The sequence below is a fragment of the Myiozetetes cayanensis genome, unplaced genomic scaffold, assembly GCF_022539395.1.
Source record: "Myiozetetes cayanensis isolate MyiCay16 unplaced genomic scaffold, myiCay2020 scf16, whole genome shotgun sequence".
Taxonomy (NCBI): Eukaryota; Metazoa; Chordata; class Aves; order Passeriformes; family Tyrannidae; genus Myiozetetes; species Myiozetetes cayanensis.
Window position 1 is genome coordinate 6,798,964 of NW_026087270.1, and position 26,314 is coordinate 6,825,277.

General features: G+C 38.8%; 1 protein-coding gene across 4 annotated transcripts in view; it reads right to left on the reverse strand.

Moving 5' to 3' along the window:
• CHD9 (chromodomain helicase DNA binding protein 9) overlaps positions 1-26,069 on the reverse strand; it is an 85,339-nt gene extending 59,270 nt beyond the window's left edge. For 2 of the 4 annotated variants that reach the window (XM_050311753.1, XM_050311752.1), the window contains exons 1-4: positions 25,777-26,069; positions 17,603-17,680; positions 15,698-15,786; positions 10,160-11,762 (exon numbers count right to left, since the gene is read on the reverse strand). In XM_050311753.1, the coding sequence (XP_050167710.1) occupies positions 10,160-11,596 (1,437 nt within the window). In that variant the 5' untranslated portion in view covers positions 11,597-11,762; positions 15,698-15,786; positions 17,603-17,680; positions 25,777-26,069. The remainder of the gene's footprint in view (positions 1-10,159; positions 11,763-15,697; positions 15,787-17,602; positions 17,681-25,776) is intronic. The other 2 variants (XM_050311751.1, XM_050311750.1) reach the window with 2 other exon arrangements.
• Positions 26,070-26,314: the final 245 nt, after the last annotated feature.

Consider the following 26,314-nt stretch of genomic DNA (forward strand, 5'->3'; position numbering starts at 1 on the left):
AACTTCAATTAGTTAAAACCCCCAGCACTTAACATTCATTAAAATATTTATACTGACAGGAATTGGGAAAAGCAATTATTTTTAACATGAACAGCTGGGGAGTCACTAATATCAGTCCTGACTGCACAGCATATTTCCATTTTAATCAAAGGGGGGGGCATAGTTCTCCCACTTCAATTCAAACCAACTTAGGCATTTTTTGTTTCAGCTTCAATGAACTACTTTAACAGCTTTAGATGCTGGAACCTTCAGCACAAAGGACTCCTTTAGCATATATGCTAACCTAGTGAAACCACTCCTGTTGAATCTAGTTTTCTTAGTTAAATATTCATGAACAAAATCCTCCCCCCCTAATTAAGGAGTAAAACAAGATGCCTAAAGAAAAGGAATTTATCAAAAAGGTGTGATGGTTTGAAAATAGGGGCCCCGAGTCAAAGAATACTACTGGGGAACAACAGAATTTGATTTCAGGCAAATGAAACCCAAAAAGGCAAAAAACCCAAGCTGCTTTTTTCCCCAAAAGTCTCCTAAAAAAATTTCTAGAGAAAGAACATCACATCCAAGAGCTTCATAGGGATAACCAAACCAAACCAAAACAAAAACAAAAACAATACCACCAGAAAACTCCAAAAACTCCTACCAGCAGGGAGCATGAACTTTTGGTAAAGATCAAACAGAAAAAGTGGCAAGACAGGTCTCTAGAAAGATAAGCCTAGTGGTAATTTTTTATCTCAGCTCAGTCTGGCTGCTAGCAAAAGTGGCAGGACCAGACCCACTGGAAAGGTCAAGACAAGAGACATTCTTATCATCTTCAGTGGAGTTGAAGTCAACAGAAAGTGCCATCGACACAGAGCAGAATGACAGCCTGGTCAGAGACCACAGTGTGCTGCCAAGGACATCCCCAAGCACAGTCACAAGCATGAGCCCCTTCATTCCTCTGTCCCCAACAAGCAAGGTTGGATCACCATTTCTGAAATCTGAAATCAAAGCCTGTACACATTTGCTATTAAACCATATTAAGCCATAAAAGCACACTGGGCTGGCACCACAAAAAACATCCCTCGTGTAGTGTCAGGGCTGATCAGATTTCATAACACGATGTGATAGCACGTCAAAGAATCCTCCCAAGGATGATATAAATAGGAGCTACAATGCAGACACATCAAAATAAATTTGCCTAATCTTTTTTAAAAATTGTTCTTACTGAACTCAAGGAGATTAAGACACATGTCTGATTTTGTCACTCAGATGTTCCTTAAATAATTTACCTGCCTTCCCTGTGACAGCTTGGGTTCTGTAACAGCTGGTTGCTGCTTTTACGAGTTGCAAGGACCAAAGTTCCTGCTACAACAGAGTTTACACATCAAGCTAAGCCATACCTGGGCCTCATGGACAACTGCTACAAAGAGCTAAAGATGAAAACCAACTCACACGTACTGCATCTTCTTATTCTTCTGAAGATACAAACAGGTACTGTAAGCCATAGCATGTTGCAAGTCACAAAAATCACAATAGCTATGTTTTCCTTGTAAGTTTGCTTAAAATATTACTAAAGAAGTCTTTGTGGTACTCAGTAAAAACAACTGGTACAGTGAAAAACAAAAGGTACAGTGAAACAATTGCTTTTAAGATTACTTAAGATTGTTTCAGAAAGACAGTTTTGACTGACAGGTTTTTGAAATAACGTTTCAAACTATAGAAAAATACACAAAATGCTCAGAATCAAAATATCTGCAATGTCTTCTTTAAAACTAACTTCTTTTCCTTCCAATATATAAACTAAAACTAAATTGTGAAGTCATGAATATCTCTTAAAAGAGAACTCCCTATCAATCTGTGAAACTAATTCTGGTTTGCAATTCAATATGTTGCTGAATAGCATTATGTGCACATATATGATACACTACAAACATTGAAATTATTCTCAAATACAGACTAACTCCTGAAAAGGCAGTATGTAAAAGATGGGAACAATTTCATGAGATATAAATTAAAATGCCTGCCTTCACAGTAAGATATCAAGGGAAGAAAAAGCCCAAGTAAGTACAAACACAAGCCAAATAATCCACACAAAAGAAAACCTGCCACATTTATGAAAGAAAAATCAATCTCTACTGCAAATTACACAGCTTTCAAAAATGGAAGACTTGTCATCTTTTCTAGTCTAACATTGCTAGTTTTATTTATCAAATTTACTCAAATCAGCATTAGAATTCTCAGTCTCATTTTCCTAGAAACCCATTAATTTATATTTATTAGCCTTTAGAGATCCCAAATCCAATCCACTCAACACCTGACAACAGACACTCTCTTCAAAATCCATGTAACCAGGAACTTGAGCAAATTTTTTTTTAAGCTGATAATGAACAAAGAAAACAATACCTCTCCAGATGCAAGAGGCTGTTAGGTAGGCAAAGTGCTAGAAATTATTTTGATCTATATATTTAAAATTAACATAATAGCTAAAAGAAACTATAAAACCTGAGTGCACATAGACACAGACATCTGGACAAAAGCCACATGAATTCCAAATGTAATTCAGATTCTCTGGCTTTGAAGCCTTACTACTGGTTAACATCTTTACAAGTTCTGCTTCTCATTCAGTAATAGCACTTCACTAACACTTCATAAAGTGTATGATTTTCAAGATAAAGCACTGTTCTGGAAGTTTTAGAGGCAATGGTATGTTTGAAGCCACTAAAAAGTTTAGGATAATAGTGTCAGTCAAAACAGATTAGTGGTTACTGGAGCCAATGGATAGTCCCACATCGAGGCCACTTGCACTCTCTTTGCATTTGAAGCTACAGTTCCATGCACAGTTATTTTGCCTCTACTGCAGAAAATGATACTTCCCACTCCTTTCTCACACAATCACAGGATGGCTGATGCTGGAAGGGACATCTGGAGATGATCTAGTTCAACCCCCCTGCTAGGGCAGGGTCACCTAGAACAGGTCACACAGGATCACGTCCAGATGGTTCCTGAATAGCAGGAGACTCCACATCCTCTCTGGGCAGCCTGTTCCAGAGCTCTGCCACCCTCACAGCAAAGAGCTTTCTCCTCATATTCAGATGGCAGTTCCCCCATTTCAGTTCGTTCCCATTGTCCCTTGTCCTGTCCCTGGGCACCACTGAAAAGTCTGGCCCCCTGCTCTTGACACTGTCGGATATTTGTAGGCACTGACAGCTCCCCTTCCACTGCTTTATGGAATATGATTCTGGGCAACCGAGAGAACTAAACCAGCAACTTCTATTCCTGAAAAACATCCTTGACAAAAAAGTGCAAAGTTTCTCTGCACATCAAGGAGTTTCCCAGTTCAGTTCATAGCACAAATGGTTGTGTTAACACAACACAAAGTGGAAGAAAGGAGCTTTTTTTCTTAAACTTTTTTTCCCTTAACTAATTATAGTCTAGGCATATATTGAACTGCAGCTTTAACAGCCTACAGGATGGGTTGCTGTCTTTAAAAGACAATTTAACATGGATTTTGTTTTCTCTTTTCTCTGTAATTAGGTACCATTTCTTCCAGACACTAAGCTTGCACAATTATATCAGTACTCTTACATTACTGAATTGCTTTATAGTTTTTCAGTGTTAACAAGACATCTGTTTGCAAATAGTTATTTAGATTATTCAACCACACTTATCCTGCAATATCATTAAAAAAATAATGTAAATTGAACTTATTTTAGTCAACTAGTCTCACCTTGCTATCTGTAGGATTACTCCTCTAATTTGACCCAGCCAGAAGCTTCCTTCCTATGCCTGCCATCTGTTAACTACTTTTTGCAAAAATGCTTCTCTTTTGGCACATTTAAAAGACAATTATAGCAGTCATTTAATGAGTGTGCAATTATCTCAGGAAAAATCATATTCGTATATTATAACAATCATTAAAACAGCAAGTACTTAATTTAAAAGAAGAAACACACAAAGAATTGGACAGCCTAATTATTTGACAAGTGACAAAGGTTGAGAGAGACTTAAGGAAAGCAACAGTGATAGCAAAAATATTCAAAAAAGATGAAACAATTTAACTTGGAGATGGTAATTACAGCCTCATAAACTCTTTAAAACAGTAAAACAGATACTCTGGCACATTTCCCTGTTCTTAAAAGCCCAGCAATTTTGGGGCATATTATCATAATTAATCATCTGTAAATGTGTTACAAACTAATCTCATAAACATGTACTTCCTTTCCCCAACATATGCAATTTGTAATTTTTAAAAAGAAATAAAATGTATAAAAGGCTTATATACAACATATAAATTATATACAAAAGCAAATGCTTCATACACATTCAACTATAAATAAAGTTATCAAAACATTGCTGTCTTTAATGATTAATATATCATTGGCAAAACCCCATAGATTAATAATGAAATCATATGATATACAGCTATAATTTAAAAACTTGGTTCATTCCAGGAGCTGCACTGCTTAGGCTCAGAGATATTGCCCTACTCCTCTAATTAACTCTGTGCATTTGACAGAGCTTTGCCACTTCCACTCCCACCTGGTTGTGCAGCCCTTTCTCAAATCAAAGGAGGAAAGCAAAAAAAGCTGCAAAATATTGTACAAGAAGGTCAGTGGAGGGATTACTTTCACTACTTCAGCATAGATGATAAACCTATTAGGTGCTGGAAGACAACTGAATTCTGGTGCCTCACTGTAGTAAAGACTTTGAGCTCCTAAAAGGAAGGTGAAAAATGTTCCTGAAGCACAGAAAACTAAATCCAGTGCATACAACTTGTAGAAATGCTTAAAAGGAAAGTTCAGGCAAAGATCTACATTTGCTAATATGATGTCACCCATAAAATTAACCCTAATTAAAGCAACAATATAAATACAGTGGATATGCTTAATGGGAGCTATACCGGCACTGTTAAGCACTTAAAGGACAAGGTTTTATGGCTCTTTTGGTCTGTGGGTTGTTTTTAGGGGTGTGTGGGTTTTTCACATCTGAAGATTACAAGTTATCATTTGTAATGCACCCCAGTGCTTACTGGAACAGATGTCTAGATTTCAGATCACAGCACCATTAAGGCTGGAAAAGATTTCCAAAATCATCAAGTCCAACCTCTGACTTGAAGCAAAGCAGGGCAAATTCTGAGATGTGTATTTTATCATGCTCAGTCATTCACTGCTTCCCAAGCAACACACATATAGCAGCACCATAATTTTACAATCTTGTTTTGTACCAGCACTTAGGAGCCATAACCTATAAACTTACTGTGCAAAATACCCAGTGTCTTCTACAAAGAATTTCTAGATAGTGTGATCAGTTCATTAGTTTAAAATATTTCTCATTACAGGCTTCCTTAAAATTCAACCATAGAGAATGTAAGAAATACACTCTAACAAATACTATACCCTTGATTTTGATACATCTTCCATAACTGCATATATCAAGTAGTTGTCTGATTTTGGCTCTCATAACTAGCCAAGAAAACACATCACTGCTTCCTATGTGTTGCTCTCATAAAATCTTTACAGTGTCAAGATTTCATATACAAGTAGAACAGCAACCAATGGCAGAATAAGAGGTTTACAAGTGGAATAATCCGAAGGATACATGTCTACAGTGAGTTTAGAGCTGATATAAAAGAGAGGCATCTGATAACACAGTCAGAGTTGAAAGGCCTGTGACAATTTAGGGCATCTCAGCAGCACATAAGCCTGGTGAAAATTAATTGCCTCTCTAGTGGGATGCTCATACATGAGTTTATGGCATTCTGATAGATCCAGATGTCCTGGGGTACAACACCAACCAAGCAATTATCTACAACGTTCAGACTTGCTCTGCCAAGCTTTCAACAAGGGCAAGACAAACTTCCAAAAAAACATCATCTGTTGCTATAAAACAAGTGGTAGGACAGCTCAAGCTTGCAGGCATAAAACCACTTGCATGTTTTAAGTCAGTTTTTACAAAAACAATGTGAGATACTAGAACTCATGAATACACTGAATTGTCAAGTTAGGTGCCAACTTTTAGTCACAAAAAGGAAAAAAAATTATTCACTTGATTTAAGAAGTAAGTCTACCACATTGTCCTATAGCACTTAGGATTATTAATGGAATATCATTTTTCAGTTTAACCTCAGTTTGTCTGTTGTCATGTATGTAGCCAGAAGACATTAGAACACTTACTACAGAACAACATACACAGTGAGATGGCTGTAAACTTCTCTTAGAAGAGTTTACACTTCAGATTATCTTTCCAACTTTCTTTTTCTTCTAAATATGCAAAACAAAGTTGAAGCCTGGATTTTTGTCATCTTTTTTCAACTTTATGAAAAGCAAACAGATTATTTAGCAAACTCAAAACAATTTTAAGTGGAGTTAATAAGATCAGAAGTCTTGTATTAGTCAACACTGAGGCTACATGAATCTTCATTTCTCCACTTTCCTTCTCAAACTCTGATGAAAAATGCATGATGTAAAATTAAGAGGCACAAGTTATTTACAATTCTAATCTAATTACAGCAAGCATAGAAAGTGTATTAGCAGCATAAGACAGTCTAGATTGTTTTTAATTCTGCAGCATTATTACACCTAACAGACTGTATTAATTTTTAAATTAATTTCCATTATAAGAATAGCCATAAAAGTAAAAATGTGATGAGTATGCTTGCTTTCAAATACTGAAACAAGTATTTAATGTTCTTTTTTAATTTAAATAACCTCAGCCTAACTGCAGTTAAAGATCTTTGGTTGTCTAATATTGGGTCCATTCCAAAGCTACAGTTCATTAACTATTTAATGAAATAAAGTTGTCCTTTCTGAGAAAATCTCAACCGTTATCAAGCTGAAACTATTGAAAAAAAAAATTAAATTCCCTAGTAATTGTTTACTCAATGTGTACAAAAGCCAGTATGAAACATGGTCTTTTTAGACAATTAACAGCTCACCTTAAGTATTACATATGAAACTTGCCAAAATCCTTTCCCACCTAATGCCTTGCCTAAAGCCGACTAGTTTCAGTGAGACCAAAATTCCTTCCCCATCCCTCACTCCTCCTTTTTTCTCTCTGGTTCACCTGCACACATTTGAAAAATGCTCAAACAGAACAAACTCATCTTGAACCTGAAATTCTACAAAGTGATCAAAGAACAGAAGTGAGAATTAGAACTAAAGTGCCTCTTAGAATTGCAAGCAAGTCAAAAGACAGATCTGAAACACTTAACTTCAGTAATTGCCATATTTTTCCTTCACTATTCACACTACATACAGGGCTGATTTAAAGAGGCTTCTACATTGTTTGCATCTGTACATTCCTCACGACAGTTTGACAGCTACTGGTTCACAACCAATTTCTGAAAAAAACAATAAACATCCATCCCATTACAAAAACTCAAGGTCAGAATCCAATTTATACAGTTTATAGCATACCCCAAAATAATAACAACCAAACCAAGCAGTTTTACAACTATCTGGTTTCTGTTGGTTTCACTTCAAAGTTCCAGGGAAGAAACATAAAAGTTTCAAACACTGTAAAGTTGCTTTGTTTTCACACTACGATAAAAACCAAAATCAACTTTCCAAAGCTTCAAATTCTCTACACAAATCTCAGAACATTATTCTTTGTTACAAAACAAAGTTCTAAAACTAATGTCAGTAAGACTGAAGTAAGTCTTACAAGGTTCTGACGTATCAAACACAAAAGTCACAGCACTAGAGAAAGTTCTATTATAGACCTACTTTTTGCCCCTTGGCTCTTCAAAAAGGACACTAATTCCTGGATTTCTCACCACCCCCACTGTTCCTGGAATCCACTTCCTCTTCACCCTTCACCCCCAGTATGCTCATGGGAGACCAAGAGCCTCAGTCCTGCTGTTCTCAGCCCCGTGTTGTGCCGCTCCTCTTCCTGGCAGGACTGTGCACACACTCAAGCAGGATCCCTGTGTCTTTAGGTTACAGAGATAACTCACAGGAGTAGCTCCTTAGGCTGTGCCCTCTTTCTTTTTTTTTTGAGTTTTTTTTGGTTTGTTTTTTTTTTTTAGGTAGAGAAGGGGAAAGAAATGTTTATCAAAACCACCAGATTGCATCTACTGCATCACTCAGTTAATCAAGCTCACCTCGGCTGCAGAGCTGTTCGTACAAGTTCCATCAACATCACACCACAATTTACTGAAAAAGTTTCACCAGCAGGGTTTGACAATTACACACTCCATAAGCATAAGCAGAAGTTGTAACGGAGAAGCAATCCATTCAAGCAAGACTGAAGATTAAGTGTATTAAACACTTATCTCTAACACTAATGACGTAAAATTAAAGAGGGAAAAGAAAAATGTTCCACTGTCTCCTTCCCAGGCCTGTGTCCTGCAAACTAAGTAGAAGCAGGAGTGATTTGTTCCTTTCCTTCCCAATAATTTTTTCACAGTAAGACGCTATTCTCTCAAGTGGAGACAATATTGGTAGCAAGAATATAGAGAAATAATACAGTTACTAAAACCTTTTTAAATCTGTCTGCATACCTATATATTTTCGTAAAGTTGCCTCTATTTTGAAATGTACAGATTAAAAATTAGAAAACATTTCCATTCTCTCTTCCTTTCCAAATACAAGCTAAATTCCTACTAGAACTTAAAACAGGAGTTCAAAATAAAAATTCCTACTTTCACTCTTCATATGCACATGGATTTCAACAGACCATCTCCCAATTTTGGAAACCCTACATGATCAGCAATGGCAGCTGAACATGTGTATTAATCATACAGAAGGTCCTGCTCCTTCTGCCAACAAGTTTCAGACATTCCTGTCAAACCAAATTTGGGCTGCAAACTGCCAAGCAGAGATTAACTTTGTTATTATTAAGATATTGATCTTTAGGTAATGCAGTCACTAATACCACTCCGCAAGTATTAACAAGGAAAGCCACAAAACCAATTTCCAAAATCATAGCAATAGCTTTCAGAATTGATAAACTTTAAAAGCTCAAATAATAATTATTTGTGCCTTTGCTTAATAAATCTCTTTTATATTCAAAATGTATTCTCTTTTAAATTAGGAATTTTTTGAGCTGAAAATTCTGCAAGAATCTCACACATGCTGAGGTTTCTAGCAGCTGTAGTAAGAACATAATTTTGCTGGTTACAGTGTTGTGAAAAAATAACTTTACCAGCCCTACTTTATTTGCTTTTGAAAAGCTTAACTCTCATAGAGGACACCAAAGTGAACCAGAAGCATCAGTCTATGCTTCAATTTAATGACTTACATACTTTCTCTAAAGGAGAAGATGATGACACAGATGAAGATAAAGGCCAGCATTAGAAAAGTGGACTTAATATTTGAATTAAAACTATGTCAGAATTCACTAAGTTACATATAAGAAAGCAATCGCAAGAGACTGAAGAATTGAAGGACTATCTGAACACTTCAATACTCGCACAATTTTCATTTCTTTTCAGTGTTCTCTCTGATAAACTGAAAAGCACTGTCTGCAAAGTTGGTTTCTCTTGTATCCCATAAAAAAAACCCCACCACACTACAATTTTTATGCTATTTTGTCCCCACACAGAGGGCTTGGATACTCACAGTAGATGTGCACATTATACTAAAACAACTGCTGAGCTTTTTGGTTTGGCCAACAGTAGCAAAATCCAGCATACACACAGCCTTTTATATGTTTCCTATTATTACTAATAACATCAAGCAGGAATAAAAAGGGTGTGCACAAAGACACAAAGCAAAGGACCAAGTAAGAACTTAATCACTGCAATTCTTGCAGGAAATCAGCCACACAAACCTTACTAGAGCTCATAAAAACATTTTTCTGTAAGTATTTTTCAAGACAATAAGGCATTATATTTGCAACAAAATCATAAACCAACCAATTTTCTCTACTGTACTTTCTGTACTACTGCTGTACAGAAATATAAGCAGCAGAAGGAGTGGCACCATGTTAATATATAAATATTACAGGTCACCTAAGTCTTGTTTTCTGAAGTGGTAAGAAAATAATAGGAGAAAACAAGGTCTGCATCAACTGGTTCTCTTCTCCTAAACTAGCCATCACCTAGACTTCTTCAGGGTCAGATAAGAGCTCAGAGACTTCAGTTATCATCCTTTGACACAAGCACCAATCACTATTATTCATTTCACTAGATCAACCAAACCAAACAGCTCAAACCCCAGCCCCCCAAATCCCTACATACCTGTCCTTGTGAGGTTACACGACTCCTGCCTTGCAGGTGCTGATTAGAAACTGAAGAATGCCAGGGATGGATCTGACTTTGAGACTGTGCCCGAACCAGATCGGATGACTGTGTCACTTGCTGGGGGGTTATGTGGTGTTCTAGGTCATGCTCTAAAACATGGCTTGTGCTATCCTGAACAAATGCAGAATCATCGAACTGTGGCAGAAGGTCTTCCTGAAGGAGGTCATCTGGGTCAAGTCCTGTGAATGGTTCATTATGAGTCTCGACTTGATGAAGTAGGTTGTCATCTAAAGATGTAAAACCGTTGCTTTCAATAGGATCAGTGAAATGGCTTATCTGAGAAGCAGAACCAGTGGAAGCTGGAAAATTAATATTCACAGGAGAGAGTTTTGAACTACTAAAGTTGCCCTGAGGATGCGCAGAATGCAACATTTGAAAAGTATTTGAATTCAGAGGTGTATTAGGATTCAACATGTGCTCGGTTGTTTCTTGCTTGGTCCCTGTTTGAGATGTAAAGGCATCGCTTCCAGTGAAGTCAGAGATAGAGTGTGTCTGCTGGCTGGTAGAAAGAGCTGTTGTAGGCTGAAGAAGGCTGGTAGGAGAAATGTGGTTGTTAGAGTAAGAATAAGGAGATGAAAACTGTTGACTATTACTAACAGAACACGGAGTAATAGTTGGGGACTGTCCATCAAAATTTCCTTCCTGATTCCCACAAAAATGTAATGAAGCACTTGCAGTTTGAGAAAACGGTTGAACAGACAGAGGCTGCTGTGAAGTCGATGGATTAGAAACCGAAGGAGGGTGGTTAACATTGACTCTGAGAGAAGTAGATACGTTCACTTCCATGAAGTCTTTTGGCTGACTCAGAGCATCCTGCCCCGTGTTGTTTCTGCTTTGCTGTGACCGTAGTGAGGCACACTGATGCTGTGGTTCATTAGCCTGAAATAAGGCAAAGTCATGGTGTGCTACAAAGCTTTTGTTTTGCTGCATAGACTGAGAATGTCCTTGGTGAAAAGGGGACCCATTTTGATTCGAAACCGTTGTGGCAGTTTGATGACCCCACATAGGACTGCCATCGGCCACATCTGGAAACATCCCATTGGACTGGCTTTGTGGATGAACTGGTGAGCAATTGAATTGAGAGTGTGGTGATAAGACATTGTCAGCTGAGCTATTAAAAGACTGATTTACTGAGTGAAGCTTCAGTGAATCATACTGATTCAGCTGATCAAACTCACTCATCTTTTGTTGATTTTGAGCATCTTGCACATGGTTCAGTGAGTCTATGTGCAAAGGTTCAAATTCTGCACCCAAATTCAACTCATCAACAAGTGAAACAGGTCCAGGTTGAACAAAGGCATCATCTGACAAACCTTCTAAGGTCTCACTAAAAAGATTGGCATCATCAAAAAAATCCATCATAGGATCAGTCATCTTGAGAGGTCTGTTCTGCTTTTTCTCTCAACTCCAAATGGAGTCAGTTTTGTCTCTCTGCAGTGAACAGAAACAAATGACATCCGGCAGTCACCACCTTATCCAAGGCATGCCAACATCCATTAGTGCTTCTGATGAAACATTTGTCCTCAAGTGTTAAAGCATCCTAAAGGAAAGGAAGAGGGGGAAGAAAAAAAGAGAAAATGAATGGCTTTCCTCATTGCTCCTTCCCCTCCCCAACATTTTTAAGGATTTTTGATATTTTGTTCATAAAAGTATACTTAAGTTAAAACCACAGATCAAACAAGTTATTTTTGTTATACTCACTCCCTGTGCAGGGTTTATATTTTTTGTCCCTTATATAATCATGATGTAAATGTAACAGGTTTTTCATTCACTCGAAGCACAGTTTTAGATTCTTTTTGGCCATATTCACGAAAATTACCAAACTGTATCAGAATTGGGTTTTACTAGTCCAGGATTAGAATTTGCTTATACAGAAATCATATAATACACAAGATGCATACGGTAATTCTGTATGCTTAAACAAAAAACTTGAAAGGTTATGAGCTACATTTAAAATCAGTAGGAAAAGCTGAGAGAAAAGAAAAAAGCTGAGAAAAGCTCTTCTATTTAAGTTGCATTAAGTTTCTGAGAAACAGTATTTTACCTCCCAAAGACATAATGGAGAAAAGACAAGAGAATTAATACAGTGATACAAAGATAAAACATAGGAAGGAACTACCTTTGGTTCAACAGAGTTTACACACTTACCTAGCTTTGAAACATTTGAAACTATTCATAGTATCACTGAGCAATCACCAATGAATTAGTTTGCAATCAGGGATTTAAGGCAAGAGTTGAAAAGGGTGGTTAATTTCACTTTAGCCTAAAAGCTCACATATTCGTAGTATAATCAAACAGAATGGGAAATGAACGAAAATGTGTGTCTGTGATAATTTACCTCCCAAGATAAGTAGTAACCCTCTAGAATACAGGAGTGGTCACTTGAAATGAGCATCTTGATGGACTAATCATTCCTTTATCCTGTTAATACATATCTCTAATTAAAGGAGGGGAAAAAAAGGAAAGAAAACAGCCACAACTTTTAATTCCTGACCCTACTACTGAAGGTCACCTTCATGCTCTCCTCCTCCACTTCGGTTGTAATTCCTCAATGAATTTTCTTAATAATAAATGAGTATAGGATTCTTCCAGAAATAAACACCCTGCAAATCTGAAATATTCTCTGATGGACAAGGTTCATGTTGAACCTACTAAGCACAAAGCAGTCTTTGAAAAGCTGATGAAAACACGTTCTGCTTATATTCCTAGTCCACTGAAGGTGGTGTGACCATAGTCAGAATAAAGCCAAACTTAAATTTACAAACCATGCTTAGGGTTTGGGTAAACAAAACTTCTGATCTATACACAGAAAGGACAGATGGATCCTGCATCATACTGAAAGGCACCAATTGGTGACATCTATCAAATATGGACTAGTATGAGTGTTAATGAATTGAGAGAACATGAATGCCATCAAAAAAGTGACAGAAGCTTAGGAAGATGACAGCTTAGCACAGCAAAGTGGCCATGGTTTCCACATGATACATGTACAAGTTATTGCTTAAAGTTAGGATATCCTAAAGTACCAAGATAAAGGAAGAATTAATAGAGATTAGACCTCATTATCTCCTAACACTGATTAAGTTGTCTGCTGCTGACTAAAAGCAACACAATGATGACTTTCCCAGTATCAAACACCTTCCAAGAGATGACAAATGAACAGCAGGATCCAGGTAGATGACCTGGCATGGATTTAGGTTATTATAGCGTGGCTAATATAACCATCGCTATATTTGCTAAATTCTGTGTAATACACAACAGCAGAACAGCTTAGTGGCTCTCTGTGATTTGCCCATCTATTAGCAGATGGAATACTGTGTCAAAAGAGGTGGACAGTACAGCATGTTAAAAACCAGATAGTCAAAGAACTGATCACTTCTGCATACTATTTAAAAATGAGAGACATTCCCTCCCCAATATTAAAAGACAATTACACTACCATTACTTGTCAGATTTTAGCTAAAGCTTTGGCCGAGTTCAAAAAGCTCAGTTAATTAAATAATACAGAAGTTACTTCCTACTGATGTGCCAAAATAAATTATATTTTATCATAGATTTAAAGATCAATGTACATGTCAGATTTGAAAGGCACAGAGGGACAGTACAATTTCCTCAAAATCCCAGTAATGTAGAAGACTAAAAAAAGAACATTTAGACATTTAGTAGATATGAACTCTTTTGATCCCTAACAGTTAGGAGTGTTTGTACTAGAGTGCCATGATATACATAGCTCAACATGGATTGAAAAGATGCATCTTCTCTTATTGGTATCACTAGAATTTGGATAAAACCTGGTCAGGTAGCCTGTTTCATTAAATAAAAACACACACATGAAAGTATATATATATATATATATACACACACATATGCATTATTTTATTTTAAAATTACTTTTCACTGGTATGCATTTCTAATGATTTTTGAGTAATGAGCCATCTCTAGTAAAATCATACCCTCAACATACTGGTTTTGTTTAGAACTCTATTTCTGTTACAGAGTTCACAGACCTCACGCTAAATACTCAAAAGCTCACTCAAGTACCTTGTATTTTAATTTGAAGATGACAAAGATTTGAAATGTATGGGCTTAAACTAAATTGTCAGAACTAAGTTCCAGTCCATGGCTACAGTTCCAGCTATGAGTAAGAGCAAACTATGTGTAGAGCAAACTGTCAGAGTAACTCAGAGCAGCCTGTTATCAATCCTACACTGGTTTTGCTCGCACCAAACACCTCATGGAACTCTTTCCCTCCCTCTACTTACTCCCCAGACATGAAGAAACTCCCCTCCTACACCTTTCATCCTTTCTTGCAGGTAGCATCTGGGAAATAAATATAATAAATATAAATGAAGGTTTAGAGAAGAAAGAAAGAAGAAAAACCAACAACAACAAAACCAGAAAAAAACACACACACAAAAAAACACAAAAACCAAAAAACAAACAAAACCAAAACACACACACATAAAAAACCAAACAGTAGCTTATCTATTGTTATAGTTGTTCATGCAAGTTCAAGTCAGCCAACATGACAAATGACAAATTTCACTTGGAAGAAAAATCCATTTTCCAATGCAATTGAGAACAAATTTCTACCATTCTCAACCATGTTTGCCTTCACTATGAATGGGACAATTTCCTATTGAGAACAGCTTTGCTTAAGTTGAACAGAGCAAAACCACACCAAAGTATATCACAGAACTCTCTGCATAAAACAACATGGTATCTGAAAGTCCCACCATGTGCTTAGACTACTTACTGTACTTCTTTAAGAGATCCACGTTAACATAAATTTTTAACTCAATTTTTAACTGAAGTCTCAAAATTATACTTCAGCAAGCTGTACTTAACATATGGAGAGAACCCATTATGGCAAACTCTGTAACATATGAAGTAATCTTAGCTGTTTTCTTTAGACACCTACAAACATTAAAAATACCAGTAGCTTTTAGAAAAGAAATGTATTTTTGTGGCTATTTTGTTTCTCCTGTTTTGACGTGCAGGTGTGTGTAATACCACAAAGTTTCTTTAGATTAAAGATGGTTGACATTACTGAGAAAAAGGGTCATTTTTTTTAATTGCACAAAATTCAGATCCTTTGCTTTTGTTGCTTTCCAAATTGGAGTCACTTTCTTCCCAAAACTCCAGATTCAAAAGATGTGCGGCAAGATGCTTGTAGAACTGTTATATATATCAGAAAAGGACTCAAACCACAGACCAATTTACAAATTCTTTACCACTGTTTTTCTATCTATAATACTAAGAGTAGAACATTGATACTTAGACATATGAATTCTGGAATTAATTATTAGCTTGGGTCAAAATTAATAGCTAACATAAGCACCTAAAGAACCCTATACTATAAAAGTATCTGATAAACCTTTAAGACAAAATTAAGTTGCTGAAATCTTTTAAATTAAAAACATATCACAAGATATTTAAGAAAAGGGCCCAAGTCAAGACAAAAAATATCCTTACCACTGAATATAGAACACATCTCTTTAATGAAGAATTAAGAAGCTCAGAGATGTACTTTAAATCCAGATGGATAACTCATCATTAGAGACCTGAAAATGAAGCACGTTAAACAAGTCACGCAACAACCAACTTCAGGAGTGTACATTCAAATGCAACACCTCAAACTCAAAAATTCAATAGGTACCATAAAACTAAGGACTGCAGAACTAAAACACAATCACCAGTAGCCATGATTTTGCAAGTGTCTGATAAATAGCAATAATAGCACAAAAATAACCCATGCCTACAAACCTCCAAGGATGAAGGGCAGAGTCTGTGCCAGAATACTGAAAGGTTTAGGGCAATTTTAAGACACAATGCAAGTACCCAAAAAAAAAAAAAAGATTTAGGGCTAGGTTTTAAATCTGTCAGTCCAAGAAGTCCTGCACATGTCTTCTAACAGCAGAGTGCTGTTACACACTGACAGATGTACTTGCCAATGGGAACTGACACTGCCTGTCCAGGGGAACATAGCTGCATGACAGTTTTATGCTACTCCTTGCCTTGACAGCAGGTAGAGGAGCTCAACTTCAAGAGGATCTCTTTTTAGCAGAAAGAGGCTTCAAAACATTACACACTTTAAGGGAAAATGTGCATGGGGTGAAAGTAAAGGCTTCTAAGGCCTGTGTGTAAAAGCCTCAAAGCAAGTAAAACCACCCTGTAACATTAAAAGACAGACAAAAAGTTTTTATATGAACTGACATTCTATACCAGTGTATTTTTCCATTTCAAAAACATGACCATTCTCTCCATGGCACAGAGAACCCTCCAGTTCCAATAAATAAAGAGATTCCCCTCTCCCTGAATACAGTTTTGTGATGACAAACTCTTAAACACCTTGGCAGGACTATTAATACACTTCAACCTTTAATCTTGATTAAAATATTATATATTTTATAAATATATTATATATATTTATAATTTATAAATTATATATATTTATAATTTATAAATATTATAAATTATATATTACTGCATTTTTTTGAGAAGCATATTGAGAAGCAGATTTTAACACAAAGATTATTTCCTCTCCCACATCTTTCAAACAATGTTGTAATGTATGCCAAAGATATAAATTGGTTATAAAAGCTACCAAAAGCCTGTGATGTTCCAGTAAAAAAAAATTATCTCATTCTAATTTGGTACATAAATTAATACATTCATCCCTCTTTTATTATTCAGTAACTTCAAGACTTATTCCAAGGTTGCTAAACTAAAATGTCTCTGCTCTGCATTACAGGGATACTTCATGAGCAGAGATATTTTTTCTAAAATTCCTAAAAAAATAAGTATGTACCCAAACATACTTTGGGAAGGGGAAGGTTGCTAAAATACTTGCATCTTTGTTTGCCATCTACGTGAAGTAATATCAATTTTCTATCAAAACAGCCAGAAAACTTGCTCTAGGGGTTCTCTTTTTTCTGTATTGGAATTCCCATTGTACAAACAGAGCTCCCATCAATCACAAATCCCTTTCACATCCAGAAATTAGAACTGAGTTTGAAACTATTTAACTGTCAGGTTCTATGCACTTCAATATATCTTTTAGTTCCTAAACTACTGCCTATTTAAAAGTTCTTTGTTGACTAAACAAAATTAAAGCATAAAGGTTTTACAATATATACACTAACTGAACATTCAGAAATTTATTTTTTGAAAAAAGAAAAATCGAAAGCTTGCAATCAAGTAATTTATCCCAGCTGTAAGAGTTCAACAGGGAGAAGAAAAATCTAATTCACCTGTAACTACCATTTCAGATAAACGCTATCTCGAGTTCTTGGCTATCCAAAACAGCTATACATCCTTCCCCAACTGGATTCTTCTTGAATTCTCAAGATGAAAGAGGAAAAAAAAGATGTTCCTTACTCTTTAGGACAACGTCCACTTGCTTGAACAGCTTCCAATATGGAGACAATTGTGGAATACTTAGAAGTTTGAAAAATCCTATGTCAGAAAGAAGAAGAAAACATATATAACAAAATATACATTCACCAGATCTAAATTATTCTAAATGTAAAACACAAGAAATACTTCAGACACCAAAAGAATCACTTAGCCAAAGAGAAATTCACACAAAAGGAACTTAAAAAAAACTTTCTTAAGCAGCAAAATGGAATAGATCTCCACAGGTTCTCAAACAAACTATATTGCATATGAACTTTTACAAACACACGTATATGTGTGTATATCTATATATATATACACACAGATATATATCTATCTCTGTCAAATGTGATGTTAAAGGAAAGTTCTGTAAAGATCCCTTCTTTGGGAGAAGGTCTGAAGATTTGCTTTTAAATCTTGAATTGGCAAAATTAACTGATACACAATAAAAGTTACACTTTGTTAAACAGAACCAGAACTACATTTGTTATAAGCATGCCTAGATCCATATTAAACTCTCTTAGAAAGTTTTTAAAAAATTATCTCCCACAGCCCAACTAATACAGAATCTTCATAAAATACTGAAAGAAAAATACATGTCCATAAATGCACATGGATTTCCTTGTTTCGTGATGAATTTCCAAAGCATTACTATTACTAATAAAAAAATGTGAACAACAGTAATCTTGATTATTTCACTAAATATCTGAAGGGAGGATGTCAGAGGATGGACCAGGCTCTGCTCAGGGGTGCCCAGCAATGGGACAAGAGGCAACAGGCACAAACTGATGCACAGAAACTCCACCTGAATATGAGGAACAACTTCTTTGCTGTGCAGTGACCGAGCACTGGGTGTGGAGTTTCCCTTCACTGGAGATGTTCCAGAACCATCTGGACATAATCCTGTGCAATGTGCTCTAGGAAGACCCTGCTTGAGCAGGAAGCTTGGACCAGATGACCTGCTGTGGTCCCTTCCAACCTGATCCATTCTGTGATTCTTATTTTAGACACTAAAGCACAGACTATTATACACATTACTGTAACAGGAAATAAACTCTTCATTTCAATTAGATGAGAATAACTACAAAATCTATATTTTTTTAAACATCACGTAAATTTTAATAAAACAGTTAAGTTTTGCACAACATCCTTGTGTGCTTTTATGTCTGCAGTCTTGGCAAACACCTTTAGAAAATTTAACAGCATCAGTTGAAGAAATTATTACTTTCAACTACCTTCTTCACCTGTCAAAGGTTATTGCCCTTAAAGTAAAACCTGCAGAACAAAATACATAGGTGTGCATCTGCTGCTTCAGCATGTAGTATCCCAATTCAGTTTTAACCCTTCCTCTTTTCGTTTAAACAAACCCATTAGATTTTGCACTAAATGTGAAGTGTGTGTGTGTATATATATATATTCTGATTTGTCATTTATATTTGTGAAAATCAGTTGCAATAAAGGTTCAATAATAATACAGAGAATGACATCAGAATCTGCTACAATTGACAGTGATCTAGAAAGATACCAAAGGTTTGGAGTATCTTCTTGAAAAGAACAACGTTTATCACCAAGTCAGTTTATTTTAGTAAAAGTAACTGTTAAGAAGTTCAGGGCTTTGGCTATCAGCCTTCTGAAGGAATCCATACTAGTAACCAGTACTGCTCTTAAAATATTGCAGTTTTGCTTCTCTACAGTGTACCCTTGAAGACTTTCAAATATTTCAGGACTTCAGTGACTTCCTGCTTATTTTTCTAATACAGGTGAAATCTTTCCATGATTAGATCTTCAGGTTTGCATACCACTAAAAACAACTTTTTTTTTCTTTTAGTGTATCTGTACAGAATGCAAATGCCTCTTTTCACCCCCTTTCAGTTGTCAAAAGAGAGTAGCATATTCAGTGTAACATAATTGTAATTTACAGTTTACTCCTGATCACTAGAAAGACAGTTACACAAACTTTCTTGTAAGTTTAAAAAGAGAATCCTCTGGTGCTGCTGAGATTTCAGATGAAAGCATCACAAGATGCTTACATCACAAGGTTTCTATAATTTTGTCATAAGTTTCAACATTATACCTTAATTAGACCTATAAAATACGCATCCGAATGCCAGTATCTTTCCTGAGGAACTACATTGCCATTTTAAGATTTAGAGAAGCATTTGCATTGAAAACCAGAAAAAAAGCCTTCTCATTTTCACATGTGGCCTGAACCAAGATTTCATTACAAAACATCAGAGACAGAAGACTTCAGAGCACAGCCCTCTTTCATTTCACAATCTGATAATACACTAACTTCCAATAATTCTCATGTTATAGCCTGATAAGCATCTTTGTGAACTACTGCAAGTTTATAACCTCGAAGTACCAACTAGAACAATGCAAAGGATCATGCCTGTTTTACAGATGCCTGTGGATCCTTACTGATGATTACAGACAACAGCTGTGAAGACCTGACACTGACAGAGAGAAGTCTCCTTTGGGGGGAAAAAAGGAGCACAATTCCAAGTCCTGACACTACCAGATGGATATGCCACTACTTCACTGAACAAAACAGGCTCAGGCATCCCACTGCACACTGCAGTAGCTGGCAGAAGGAGTTGGATCTATAACACAAGTCTGCCCCATTCAGAGGGAGGCTGCAAACAAGTTTCCAGTTGTTTTATTATTTGGGTTTGAGATTTTTTTTAAAACTATTTCTAAGGAGATTTGATATGAAAGTTTCCTAAAGAAGTTCCTCCCAGGCACATGTCAAGCAAGACACTCTGAGTTTGTGATTTTTTTTCGATATACTCTTCTTAAATTGGGAAATCAATTAAAATGAGTAACTCAAGCAAAGCATCACTTTTCATCTTGTCTCGTGGTTCCCAGCACACTCAGGGCATGTTCCTGCATTCACCTGCAATGGACAGAGACTCCAAGCAACTTCTATTGTGCCATCAATACACAGTTACATGAGTCTGACAGTCAAAATAGACTTTTAAAAAACTTCTCCAGTCGAATGGGACAATAGTCATCTGTTCCTCAAGCAAATCCATTAATTAATTCTTAAAAACCTGCATAAAAATCTGTCTCTGAAGCTAAATTTTAGTTTAGCTTCTGAAAAACTGCAAAAAAATACTTTGAAGAACTACATACTGAAACCAGTGACACCAGTCTATGGAATCAGGCCCATTGTCTTACCTGACACTGCTTTTAATGTTAGTGAAAGCCACTAACTGCAGTAGCTTTACTACAGAGTAACTGAAAACAAAATATATTGCATTTATTTCTCAGATTTCTTCTAAAATAGGGAATATCAGATGGGCAGACGTTCATGCCATTATACAGATGAAGTCTTTCTGAGGCTTAAAGGTTCATTATGGTGTTAAGTATCAAATGTAATAAAACCACTCCCTTCAAAAGCCATTTGCAGAACCAATTTTGTAGGAATTCCTGAAATTTAGTGACCAACATAAAAGAGTGAAGCAAACTTTTAATACTGCTCATGCAGTGAGCAGTATTATGGAAAAGTGCCCAAGAATACATTGCAGAAGGAAACACTTTGGAAACCGGAGTTACATTTACAAATATGACTCAGATAAAACAAAGTCAAATTTGTCTCCAGAAAAAGGATGGGAACATTTTTCCATCTTCCTGCAAATTCTAGCTTGATTTAAGATTAAAACAAAAACGTATCTCTCAAAAAGAGAAAGATGCATGTACACTGCCAGCCCAAAGACATTAATATTTGGAAGTTCTTGGGTAATCTGGATGAAGCTGGAGATCTCAACACATTTGCTCACTGACAGATGCCATATCATACCAATGGATTTGTGCTGAATCCTAAGTTTCAAAAAATGCTTCCTACCTTATAACTTGTTTCTTGCAGCTTAGTAAGTGAACATAATGTAAAGGCAGCACTGAAGGTGGGACTTGGATCCAAGGTGCTGCCAAAGAAGCCTTTTACTTGATCACTGAAGCTTGTTCTAAGAGGTAGCCAAATATATATCCAGATTCTAATATATAAGTTTTGAAAGTGCTGCTAAGGTGCTTAAGTTTCTGAAGTTACAATAAATCTTAATTAACCACATTAATAAAAAATGTTTGATTTAGAGTTGGTCTTCTGCAAGTTTTCAGCACTGCAGTTATTCAAAAACATGGTCATTGTAAAACAAATTATACTTTTTTCAGGTAATACTTCCAGGAAAAACATGGCTGAAAAAAAAGGTTCTCTCCTCCCTACACTACTGTAAATAAGAAAGTCGTGTTCAGCCTGTTTGACTTCTGTCCAGCTCACTCTCACAGTTATGAACTGGTCAGACAGAGAAAATATGAGAATCTTGCTATTTCTTCAGCCAAAGCAAGAGCTACTCTTTGCAGTTGCTGTTGTATCAGCAACATAATTGCTTCTTAGCATCACAATTTCTTTTGCTGAAGGGGAAAGAGAATACTTCAACAACATAATAATGCTAACTATCAGTTCTTGAGTGTTTGACTAAATAAGCAGCTGTTTCCTCCATCACCCATGTCTGTGCAGACACCCGGCATTCCTCACACACCATTTCTGACTGCAGGAAGAGCACTAGGAAATAGAATGAGGACACCATGTGAGCCCAAGGAAGTGTGAGATTTCAAAGTGTTCATTAAGCTCACGGCTCTACAGTCTGATGGAGCCAAAACCATTAAAAGGACAACTCTAGAGAGGTCAATGGAAGAATATATAAAGTATCAACAAAACTAGACTGGTTAGAAAAGAAACTGAGTGCAAAGGGTTACCAGACTTCAGTTAAACATGGGAAAGTGTTTCATCTGGATGACTTAGGAACATAAGTACCAAACATCACTGATGGTGGAAAGGAAGAGAATACTGCAATCCAATGATGAATAGGATTTACCATTTGACTCCATCAGCTCATCCTAAATTGCATGAAAAGTATCAAAGAAATATAATGATGCATTATTTGGGCACCTCTTTCTACAAGACTGATAGAGATGAAAAAAATGCACTGTAAGGAATCCAAACCCATAAAATATATAATTGTCCAGCTTACTTGTACTTTTTAAGTGTCTGAAGGATACACATACTCTAAATATAAGTAATATTTGTACTGTAATATACATTAAAAAATAATCTTACAACTAACACTATAAAGTAAGTAAGAACAGATCTATTTATTTCATGGGTTCCACAAATAAGGCAGTTTTAAGGCAGCATGTCAATCTTTTTGGTTTCATCTGCCTGCATCACTAACTTGTCTCACTCATAAAAGGAAACAAATGAAAATTGCCTGGTTTAGGGTCTGTGTAGTCTCTCAGTAGTGATTCTTGTCATACATCTTTTAGATACCATCACTAAGAACACCTTTTAAAAACCACACTCTGCTTTCATCAACCTTTTTCCATGACTGAATTCTTGGACTAATCTTCAAGAGCATTTAGCACCAGCAGCTCATGTGAAATGAGTAGGTGATGAGATTCCTCAAAATTCTTGAAGAACTGTAAGACTTCAAATTCCACTTCTTTTTACACTAAAAATGATAGCCTTATTCCGAGTGACGTGAGTTAATACAGTTTCATCACGAAGAGCAGCATAAAGTTGTATAAATAGAACTACTTGGTTAAACACACACAAGCAGGTTAGCACAAAGTAAACCAGCACAGTACCTGTACCTACTTATGTGCCTGCCCTTATCATCTTATAAATGCAAAGTAAATTGATGCAGCTTACTTACTAATGGGGAAAAGAAAAGCTACTTCACATTTACTTTAAGGTTAGAGAGTTCACAATGGCCATTAACCACAGAGTTCTTGATAACTGCAGTTCATGTCCTACCTCACTTCCCACCAACTTCTGCATGTGCCCATGAGTTATATATAGGACCTGGCACACTGCTCCCTGAATTGGTTGCCATTCAAGAACATGTACATTAAGTTTAGCTCTTTAGTTTACACAATCTGGGCATTGAAGTCCACGGCACTTTGGAAGCCTCATCTGACAGATGAAGGAAGAATGAAAAAGTCATTATTAGTTACAGGGTTGAGGGTTTGTAGTAAAACCAAAGGCTACTAATTGCTACTCTTACTTTAGGAGTTCACAAAGTGTAAGACAGAAATAATTATTGATTTGAAAATATTTACTTTGTGAAACTAGCAAAAAGTTGATCTGTGCAACAACAAATTAAAACTCAGAGACAGGGTAAAAACCCAGATATTGCTCAGAAATGACTGAATGTTAATATTTATAATTGCATAAAAAGGATTACATGTAAAACAAGGTGAAATAATTATATTACCTTGCACCTGCCAAATTGGCACTTGTTGGTGTCAAATAATCCAGATTTAAAAACAGTTGCAGGGAGCTCTTAGGAATGACAGACCTGGTTCTCCTGAGAGAGGGGAGTTACTTTTTAAGACTACTTCTTACAAAGTCTCAAAAAGTACACAAGAGAACTAGAAACCCTATCCCCTCACATGAAGTGTTACTTTGTCCCCCATGAGCACGACTTATAACACTGAAGGGTTCAGCTCTCTTCTACAAAAAGAGGGGAGACTGAGCTGTATTTTCTCACACTGATGAAGTTAAAAAGCTTTCATGAACTGAAGGAAATTTCCAGTTGCTAAGGTTTCTTATGATACAAAGACAGCAAGGACTGCAAACCATTTCTTACAAACTGGAAGTGTGTGCATCAACTTTGATGTTAAAGCTATCCAGCCAAATGAGAGAATTCTGAACTCTCTTCACCTGTTTTTTATCCCTTTTCACAAAAATTTTTGCAGAAAGAAGGAACGAAGAGGTTCTGATACTTCACTGTGTTAAACCTCAATGGGAAATGTGACAATTTCTCCACTAAAATAAAGATGCATGCCACCTATCCACCCAATGCTATCTACCAACAGTGCCCAGTTAGCCTCAAAATCCTCTCCTTGTCATTGCTGAAGGAAGTCAGCTTGCAGGCCCTACCTGGAAAACGCCAGTCCATAAATTCCAACCTTGCACTTTCACAGACAAATCCCCTTTTAAGCCTCCACCCATGCAGTGGGAACCTGCGGCCATGCACCATCAGTTCTCCTCACCCCAGAAATCTTGCAGCCCAGAAGGGCAGCAGACTGCAGGTCTATCTCCATCCCTCCCAGACACACCTCACCCAATGTCAATCCTCCCCCTTCCTTCCCTCTTCTTTCCTCCTGCTCCACGTTTCCTACCGTGGTGGATCCAAGCCAGGGGGCTGCCAAACTCAGCTCCTCTTTTTCTTACTGCTTCACCTGCCCTGGGAAATTATTTAAATTCCTCCCTCTGCCCACCTCTATTATCCTTCGTGGTGAGAGGCCAGGTCTGCCATGCCCACCGCTCTGCCTGGGAGGGTGCCACATCCCTTCCCTGCCTCGCAGCCCCTTCCCAAACGACACAAGGTGGCCGGGGGATATTCCTGCCCTGCCTCCCTTCCCTCTCGCTGGGGGAGAGGGACATGCAGCCTTTCTCTGCTTCCCTAAGGAGACCAGCCCTCTTCCCCTCGCCCTACCATCTTCTTACCTGAAAGAGGGCAGGACATTCAGCCTCTCGCCACCCCGAGAAGGCCCAATTCCTCCCCTCCAACTTCGCCCCCACCTTGCGGCCGCCCCTGGGCGCCACGGCGGGGCCGGGGGGTGACGGCGGGGCCGGGGCCAGGGGGGGACGGCGGGGTCCGCATCCCCGGGCGCCTCCGCCGCCTCCATCCCACCCGCTCCCCCCGCGCCGCCCCCGGGAAAAGCCTCGCCTGGCCGCCGCCGCCCCCCTCCCTCGTCCTCCTCCCACCTCCGCCGGCGAGGTGCGAGGGGCCGGCGCGGAGCCCCGCGGTGCCGGCGAGGGGCGGAAGCGGGCGGGGCGGCGGCGGGCACAGCCCGGGTGCCGAGCAGGCCGCGCCGCGCCGACCCCGCCGGCAGCAGGGGCGGGCAGGGCCGGCCCGGTGTCCCCGGCACCTGGAGAGCGCGGCCTGCCCGTCCCTCCCTCCCGCACGTACTCACCGCCCGGTTCGCCATTACGGAGCGGCCGCCGCTGCCCGGCAGGAGGCGGCGATGCCCCCGCGCCTGTGACAGCTCCGCGCCGGGGCGGCCGCGGGCGGGCGGGGCGGCTTCCCTCCCCCGCGGGATTCCCTCCGTGCGTCCCCCGCCCGCCCCGGGCGGGCGAGGGCGGCACTCACCGTGCGGTGTCGCAGGCCGGCGGTGCGGGGCGGTGCGGGCGGCGCGGGCGGCGCTCCCCGTTCTCCCCGTCTCTCTCTCTCTCCCCGCTCTCTCCTCCCCGCGGGAGGGGCCCCGCGCTCAGCCGGGCGGGGAGGGGGGTGGGGGGGGCGAAGTTTCACTCGGTCGGCGCCGCGACCCCAGCGGCCCCAGCGCACCCGCGGGGACGGGCTGGGGGGCGCATTTGCATATTTGTCACCCCCGCGCTGATTGGCCGCCCGCGCGGGGCCGCCGCGGCGCTGACACGGCGGCTCGGGCTGGGCGAGGAGGAGGAGGGAGCGGGGCGGGGGGAGGAAGAGGCGGCCGGAGCGCGGGAAGGGGCGTGCGCGGGGCGGGCGGAGCGCGGAGGGGCGGGCAGGGGGGAGCCGGGAGCGTGCGAATTTCCTTCCCCGAGACACCTTCGCCCTCCGCCGCAGCGCCCGCGGGAGGGGCGGCGGGGGCGCTGGCGGGGCGGGGCGGGCGGCGCGGGGCCGATGGGCGGGGGGGCGGCGGGCTGGGCAC